The sequence below is a fragment of the Anticarsia gemmatalis genome, chromosome 5, assembly GCF_050436995.1.
Source record: "Anticarsia gemmatalis isolate Benzon Research Colony breed Stoneville strain chromosome 5, ilAntGemm2 primary, whole genome shotgun sequence".
Lineage (NCBI taxonomy): Eukaryota > Metazoa > Arthropoda > Insecta > Lepidoptera > Erebidae > Anticarsia > Anticarsia gemmatalis.
Genome location: NC_134749.1, coordinates 4,540,807 through 4,549,212, shown reverse-complemented (window position 1 = coordinate 4,549,212; position 8,406 = coordinate 4,540,807). Strand labels below are relative to the sequence as shown.

Genomic DNA, 8,406 nt, shown 5'->3' with positions numbered 1-8,406 from the left:
AATATTACAAAACCCCTGGTAAATATTTGCCTCAAATACAAAAAATATTAGTAGCTTAATATAATACTTATGTCACTATATTTTCTGTTTCATTTAAACCTGCATAAAACGTGCGTTACATACATTTTCGGTAGCATCAAAAAGTAATTTTGGCGTTATTTTGTTAAAATATACATTAAAATTCTAAAATTTGAAGTAATAATCTCTCTTTTTAAGTCTTTTTAGAATATCTATTATAGTTACACGCTGTGATAAAATAACTGCTGTTCAAACGTTACACAAAAAAAGTTTGGCAATGACTCATGACATCAGTGAAGTGAAGAATGATATTCAGAAAGCGTTTACAAGGCACGTTTAAAATACGTAAATAGTGAAACATGAATGTTAACATTTACTGATAAATTATGTCTATAATATAAAAATAATATTGCATTATTTCTATTTACTAAAGTTTACCGTTGTCTCAATTCAGGAATTTTTAATATTTAACACTTAGCTAAACAAAAGTCAACGCAACGCTGAGCTAGCTAGCTTTATAAACCGAATTTGAGGAAGGAAACATTGATCTCATTGATAATTTTGCCGAAGGGTTTTTGAGTTTTTCTATTAAAAAATAAACAAAATATCAGTAAGTAACTTATCAATCAATACTTATTAAATATATAATAGTCTTTTTCAGTTTTCGTTTATCTAATTCCAAATGTTGCGGTCTCTGACTATTAACCTTATAAAATGCCGGCGCCCTATTATTGCTGATTCACTTATTAGTAAACACTTATGCACATCGGTAGCGTCTCTGCGGCCTAAAACCACACAACCGACTATAAATATAGTTAAGGGTCAGTAACTATTAGAACATATACCTCATATATTTTATTTTATCTATATATATTTGGTTAAATGTAATTGGAGATTAAGTGTTTGCAACAGGTAATTATTATCTTTTTAGCGATGGCTGAGGACAAGTCAACCTTTTTGCTGCCAAACAACCAGAAATTTGTTGAACTGGACAGTTCACAGGCATTTAACAAACTCACTGATAATGAAAAACTTTATGCACATTATTTGAGTCAGGTTAGTCCATTTTTTAATATTTTCTTATTGCAATGCTGTAATATGTTATTATAAGCATTTGATCTCTTTGATTAACTGACTGTTGCAGACTTTTAGTACATTGGATTCTTTGATATACCTATTTACAGATGACAAAATAATAATAATATCAGGTACTGAAACTACTGAACAGCTACTGAAACTGCAATAATGCAAGGTTCTCCGGTTTTCTAACCTATCTGTTCTGTAATTTGATCAGTCACATGTAGGGATAAAGTCTACCGCAAAGTTGTGATTTTGTTTAGCGATATTTCCTACAAGCTATTCAAGGCTTCGAGGAAATACATTTTAACAGTAATATACACGTTTAATTTTGAACTTAGTTGGCATTATAACAAATTAATATATAAGGAAATCTGCACTTAAACCACACTTCTATATAAATGGTTGTAGAAATATTTCATACTTACTACCTTGAATGTGTACTGTAGCAGATAATGGCCCTAGTGACAGTTACTCAAAGCATTTTTGTTTACAGTCATCATGGAATGGTGGTCTTATAGTCCTTCTTCAAACAAGTCCAGAGTCCCCAAAGATTTTCTCACTGTTGCACAGAATCTTTGTGGGGGAATCACTGCAGTCTCTGAGAGAGGCTGTCAACAGACAGGGTATTAGTAATGATGACTTCCAGGTAATTCAATATTTGTGTTTTACTTTACTGTTTTACATTTTTCTCTTTTATTCCTATTGCACATATTAATAAGTTAATCAATAACTGGCCGTCCTGTATGATAAAATGTATGGATGTGAATGAGGCAAGGAAAATTTGTTAAGATTGTTATTTGGTCTCTGCCTATCCATATAGATAAATCTACTAGCATATAGAAATGTATACCCTATTTTCCAATTGCCAAAATCTTGGAACATTGTCTAAAAGTCAGATTATATACTGGATAATACCTTAATATAACAATTGAAATCTGTCATTTTTAATCGCTTCATATTTTCTAAAATTCTACCTTTACTAGAACTCTAAAATTATTTTATTTTAGTTTTATTTGGCACAGAATTTTAGTTGCCAATGTCATACTTTAAACAAGAATAAACATGACATTCACATTCTACAATGATCTCAGGTCACCCATGTTTATGTTAAAATTTTATGATGTTTTGGTTTTTAATGCCAAAACCCAAGATACAGACTTTAGTTTGCTTTTCTATTTTATCACTAATCAAGGAGCAGTTCTCTATCTGTACTTCTGTAAATATTAAATTAAACATTTCTAATAATGCACATGGAAATTGTGTAAAAATAGACAATCAACCACACCTAAACGATTCCCGAAAATTGTCCTAGTTCTCAACTAGATAACATTACCACATCCTTTTAAAACAATATTTTATCTTTACTATTAAATAGACAACAGACTTAGTTGGTTTTGTGGTTTTCAGGCATTTTTGGTCTATGCTGGCGGTATTTTCGCTAATAGCGGTAATTACAAAGGATTTGGCGATACTAAATTCATTCCAAACCTTCCTATGGATTCTTTCGAGCTGATTGTTAAAGCGTCAAAAGCGTTTGAAGATGACACTCAGCACATGATGAAGCTGTGGCAACAAACACAGCATTATATTTATAGCACTGCACCGCGACTCACTAGTCTCGGTCTCGCTGATAAGGTCTGTACAATTCATTGTTGTATTTTCTTTGTATACTTAGCTGTGATAAGCATGTGTAAGTAGTTATATAAAATGTATAGTATCTCTTGCAAAGTATACCTATTATTATATAGTTTAAGTGAACAGTATAATCATAACAATATCCTTCATTCATACACTTATCAATATTTGAAGTATTGTAAGTGGAAATCAGTAAGCCTAAACACCATTTCATCGTACCTAAGTATTTTAAAGTATTCATGGAAACTGTCTACTAATTGATATATTACTTACTACAAGTTTAATGGTGGTGATTGTGCTATTGCACCAATGGGGTTCCCTTCTCTCACAGGACATATATTTTTATATCAGCTCATTATGTATGCTACATTACAGATTATTTATGATCATTATATTTTATGTACCAATTACCTATTTATTATTGGTTTTCCTATGATATTGAGTTAGAAACTCGTCTTAGCTGACAACTAAATTATAGGTGTATTTTTAGGGTGTGACAACATATTTTTCAAGCAACTGCACTGAGGAGGATTCCAACTTGGTCAATGATTGGATGAAGACGAAACGTATAGAGGCGTACATCTGCCGCACGTTCAAAACTACGGCCGAGGATGGCTGTAAGTAGAAGCTAATAACTAAAGAAATAATCGAATCACAGGAAATCATTACTTAACAAAATCATGTTGATATCGAAAACGTACATTATTTAACTATCTAACCCCCTGTTTCTGAGTACATTTAGCGGTAGTTTATCTGTTAAATAGCGTTTTTTTGTATGAGTTTTGACGCTATTGAATACGTAACGAGGGTAAGATATTTAATACCATTTCGGTGTTCCGTTTACTTACTGCTAGCTGAGAAATCATTCACCTTAATCACTTAAAAAACAAACAAATTGATTCTATAATAACAATAATTTGTTTCTATAGTGCCTCTATACACAATCCACTTGGCGAGTGTGGAGTCTTCACCCAAACCACCTCTAACCATGGACATTGAAAAATACAAGGGAGCGTACTTCAGAGTCACACGTGGAGATTACTCACCTCTGCTCAAACGTGTCAACGAAAACTTGTCCAAGGCAAAGGAGTACGCAGCCAATGATAACGAGAAGAATATGCTGTTGCATTACATTAATAGTTTCAAAGAAGGAGATCTTAGTGAGCATAAGGAAGGTAGCCGCTACTGGATTAAGGATAAGGGACCTATTATTGAAACGTAAGTGTTTTATTTAACAAAATGTACTAGACATTTAAGGCCAGTTTCACAGCTTAAGTATAGTTGTCTGATTACTGGTCTGATTGATAAAGTGACAGCAAATGTTTAGAGAAAGCTGTCAAAATTCTACCTGCTCAGACCTGTAGTAGAAGTAGTACTGAATGTTGCAAGCATTTTGTTGGCCAAGTTACTTTCAACTTGTTTTGTTTATAGATATCAAGGATTTATCGAAACATACCGTGACCCGAGTGGTCAGCGCGGCGAGTTTGAAGGTTTCGTGGCCATGGTCAACAAGGAGATGTCGAAGAAGTTCGGCTCTCTTGTCGACGGCGCCGAGCGGTTCATACAGATGCTGCCGTGGGGCAAGAACCTTGAGAAGGACACCTTCTTGAGACCTGACTTCACCAGCTTGGATGTACTCACGTTCTCTGGCAGTGGCATCCCTGCTGGCATTAACATTCCTAACTGTAAGTATAAGTGCAGATTGAAGGCTGTTGTCAAGAGCCTGCTTTGCTTGCATGATTAAAAATATACCTATAGTACAAATATGGAGCTGTTGAACTTGCCGTGCCAACTATGGCAGTCGTTTACAACTGTGGCAGACGCTTAAGCGATATAGAAAAGTTTAATAAGATTGTTACGAGGTCTATTATATAGGTTTTATTGCATTTTCAGATGATGAGATTCGTCAAAACGAAGGCTTCAAGAACGTGTCTCTAGGTAACGTGATCCCGGCCGCGTACAAGGAGTCTGTCATTCCATTCCTCTCTGACAGCGACAAGAAGTTGTTGGAGAAATACAGGGTCGCTGCTTTTGAGGTAAGACATTGCTGGCTGCTTGTATAAAGTGTAAGGAAATGTATGTCAAAGTTCTACTTATTTTGATAAGACTTGATCTAAATGTCTATTACATGTTCAATCTTAAAAGTCTTCCAGTAATTCTTGTCTGTTCTTTGTATATAATATTCTCTTTGAGTTGAGTGTTTGTCGTCATATTATTATAATGTCGTCATATAAATGATAACCGGTTTTGTTCTAAACAGGTGCAAGTCGGCCTTCACGAACTGCTCGGTCACGGCAGCGGTAAACTGCTGATGGAAAATGCTGACGGTACATTCAACTTCGACAAGAGTGCCGTTAAGAATCCTCTTACCGGTAAGAATCAAATTTATTTATACCAAATTTACTACGTGAGAAATAAAATACGGTTTCGCACCTAGCATTTTTTCAATACGTATACGCCCGTATATGTTCGTGCAGCTATTGCAGAACCTGGCAAGCATTAATAATAAGGGAACGAAAATATTTACCGAATAACATTTAATTTGTATTACAGGCAAAGAGATCGAATCATGGTACACTCCCGGAGAAACTTACGACAGCAAGTTCACAACCCTCGGATCTGCCTTCGAAGAGTGCCGCGCTGAAGCCGTTGGTCTATATCTGTCACTAGTACCGGAAATTTTGAAGTGAGTACCATTTGTAATAGTAGTTACTTTTTAATTTTTTTTTTTTTTAATAACCCATATCTGTCCCACTGCAGGGCAAGGGTCTCCTCCCGAACTTTTTAATTAACAATTTAAATATAGTATCGTTAGTACATAACCGTCGAAACAGTAAAGTCGGAAGATAATAAATTACAAAATGACATAACTCTTATCTTTGCAGAATCTTCGGCTACGAAGGCAAGGAAGCTGAGGACGTGACATACGTGAACTGGCTCAGTCTGTTGTGGAACGGAGCTGCCAAAGCCACCGAAATGTACCAACCTTCCACTAAGACCTGGCTGCAGGTATACTATAACTTTTATGCACAAAAATAACTCAATAAGCTTTTAATTTAAAAAAAACTATAATAATATTCATGTTTTAGGCCCACGCTCGCGCTCGTTTCGTTCTGATGCGTTTACTGGAGCTAGAGGGAGATGGCATGCTCACCATTACTGAATCGGAACCAGGCAAGAATTTACTGCTCACACTGAACAGGGAAAAACTCGCTACGCAAGGAAAGAAGATCATTGGTATGTCGAAATTTTATCTTTATCTAAATGGTCTTTCCAAATAAAATAATGCCGCTTATGACTACATTAATATTATTATGAACTTTTCAGGTGACTTCCTGGTGAAGCTCCAGACAATAAAGGCGACAGCGGACTTCACGGCCGGCGAACAGTTGTTCGACAAGTACAGTCGGCTGGACGAGCCGTGGGGACGCTGGCGCGACATCGTCATGTTGCACAAGCAACCGCGCAACATCTTCGTACAGCCTAACACTATCTTGACCAGTAGTAACAAAGGTACTGCTTTGTTTTCTTTTCGTATCTCCAAGTTTTCTATTGACAGTATTTTTTATTAAAATCACATACATATAATCTAGTTTCAGTTAAACAAGTCTACTTTTCGCGAATTATAAATCCAAGAATTATTCTATGTTATATGAAATTCATATTTATTATCGTTATCTTTATCGTAGGTGATGAAATTGAGCTGAAGCGTTACCCGGCTACCGCAGACGGTATGATCGCTTCGTGGGTGGAGCGGTTCCCGAACACTGACGTCGATGAGATACTGGAGCAACTCGCCGAGCGCGACAGCCAGTACTTCAGCGAACTCAAGCCGATCACTGCCGCCGCATAATGTTTCTACTTATTCAGTACTTTTATATACCGTACTACTTCTTACTAATGTTACGTAATACAACGTCAATATACTTTCAAGTGTATACTTTTTGTGTCTTATTTTATCCTTATTCCACATTATAATTTTATTTTAATTGAGAATAAAATTTGTTAGTTCTCAAAAGTAGATGGCATTAAAATAAGGTCTTAAACAAATAAAACCAATGTGTTTTCAACTATATAATTTATTCACATTCAATACAAAACGTGTGTGATAGTAATTTTAATATTAATCGTAACAATCACAGCTGTAGTGTCATCTCAATAACTATGACTAACAGGAGAAATATTAAAAATCACCACACACCAATAAATAATTTTCAATTCTAATAAAAATTAATAAATAGATTCGAAATTACAAAGATGAACGGATTTGCGTAAATTATTGCTTTTAACACCACTGTAATCGAACTAGCCACTTTCTGTCACATACAGCCAAGTAAAGTCACCAAACAAATGCTAAAGTAACCACGTTCACATACAATAACTAGTCGAGTAAAACAAAACAGTAGCAGCTTACTAATTAAAACTGAAAATTCTATGGCTAACATTATACACGTTTTGTGTGATTCTATTATAAGTCCGGTCTATAAATAGTTATTCCTAATGAAATCGTCTAAGCACCATTCTATTCGATTACTGTTACGTCGTGACTTAGCATTCAATACTATAATGATTATGATAAATATTTAAACTTAAATTGACTTAGGGTCACATAAAAAAATGTAAATTGATAGTAACTAAGAAAAATTATAGTTAATATTTGTTGAGTAAAACGTATTTGTGCAAACACACACTAAACATTGTGTCATTTTATATCTTTGAATAAAATGGACCATATCAAATCCAGTCACTTATGTTTTACAAAGGCACGTAAGAATCAATTTACAATAAACACTTAACAAAAAGTTCACTCTCTGCAAAATATATTATTACACTTTAATAGTCAATAGTATATTTCATTAACAAAATCTTTTCAGCGTAAAAAGCTGTATCAAAATACGATGCGGTCAGTCACCGCGCTTTGAGGAAAGCCAACAAAGATCATAAAATTAAATATAAGTTCATATATATCTGTTAACATAGATGAATCCGTGTGTGACACTACCTATTCTCTATTCGTAATTAATATTAATTTTGAAGTTTCAACTACCTAATGTTACTAATTTTGCATGTCAATAAGGTGATTTTGTTGTTCAGTGAGAGATTCATTGCAAAATGTTCTATCTAAATTTGCCACTAAAGACAGTCTTAAACTTCTGCCAGTAATGAGATTCTTTTAACACGATATCTATAGAAAACACGTGAGTATATACTACGTTTGGCAAGAGTATCGATACAGCCTCGATCAGATCAACACTTGTAAATAGACTCAAATGACGTTGTAAACGAAATATAACAAAATCAGTGAAAGCATCAAATTCCGTCGGATTCTACACCTAACAGTGTACTTGCAATAAGTTCACAAAGATAATAGTCAAAAATGCTTATATAAATCACAAAATCAAACTATATCTTGCGCAATCAATAATTCCTCTCAGTCAACTTTCTCAGAGCATTCTGCACCGTCGCCTTCGCCTTTAGATGGGATATTGGATCTGAAACATACACCAACATTATGTGTGTTGCCACTACTCGTCGTGCTCGACGCTTGTGTTCATTTGTATTGCTCTGTGACGTGTCTATCATGATTTCAGTGCATATTACTGTTCAAAAATATTTATTAATTCTACGGTTGTATGAATCGGAACGTTAAAATGATGTTGGTAGCAGTTGTGA

The 8,406-nt window shown here is 34.6% G+C and overlaps 2 protein-coding genes across 5 annotated transcripts in view; one reads left to right on the top strand and one right to left on the bottom strand.

Annotated features, from left to right (window-relative positions):
* Positions 1-483: 483 nt before the first annotated feature.
* DppIII (dipeptidyl peptidase 3) lies at positions 484-6,673 on the top strand. 2 transcript variants are annotated; one of them, XM_076114241.1, is made up of 14 exons: positions 484-628; positions 950-1,074; positions 1,592-1,744; positions 2,506-2,733; positions 3,224-3,350; positions 3,663-3,951; positions 4,165-4,418; positions 4,627-4,769; positions 4,994-5,105; positions 5,287-5,419; positions 5,619-5,742; positions 5,823-5,970; positions 6,061-6,246; positions 6,423-6,673. In XM_076114241.1, exons 2-14 carry the CDS (start codon positions 952-954, stop codon positions 6,584-6,586), a joined length of 2,184 nt encoding a protein of 727 aa, XP_075970356.1. In that variant the 5' UTR covers positions 484-628; positions 950-951; the 3' UTR covers positions 6,587-6,673. The 2 variants fall into 2 exon arrangements, with proteins under 2 accessions (XP_075970356.1, XP_075970355.1); XM_076114240.1 differs by lacking the exon at positions 484-628 and adding an exon at positions 661-839.
* Positions 6,674-6,796: 123 nt separating this feature from the next.
* The window catches only part of Nuak (Nuak family kinase 1), a 39,471-nt gene continuing 37,861 nt past the window's right edge, over positions 6,797-8,406 (bottom strand). For all 3 annotated transcript variants that reach the window (XM_076114236.1, XM_076114237.1, XM_076114238.1), the window contains one exon: positions 6,797-8,225. In XM_076114236.1, the coding sequence (XP_075970351.1) occupies positions 8,165-8,225 (61 nt within the window). In that variant the 3' untranslated portion in view covers positions 6,797-8,164. The remainder of the gene's footprint in view (positions 8,226-8,406) is intronic.

Coding starts and splice junctions, on each gene's coding strand:
- DppIII (XM_076114240.1), top strand. CDS start 701: ATGTTGCGGTCTCTGACTATTAACCTTATAAAATGCCGGCGCCCTATT. Junction 1,075..1,591: donor ATGCACATTATTTGAGTCAG/GTTAGTCCATTT, acceptor TTTTGTTTACAG/TCATCATGGAATGGTGGTCT. Junction 5,971..6,060: donor GCAAGGAAAGAAGATCATTG/GTATGTCGAAAT, acceptor TGAACTTTTCAG/GTGACTTCCTGGTGAAGCTC.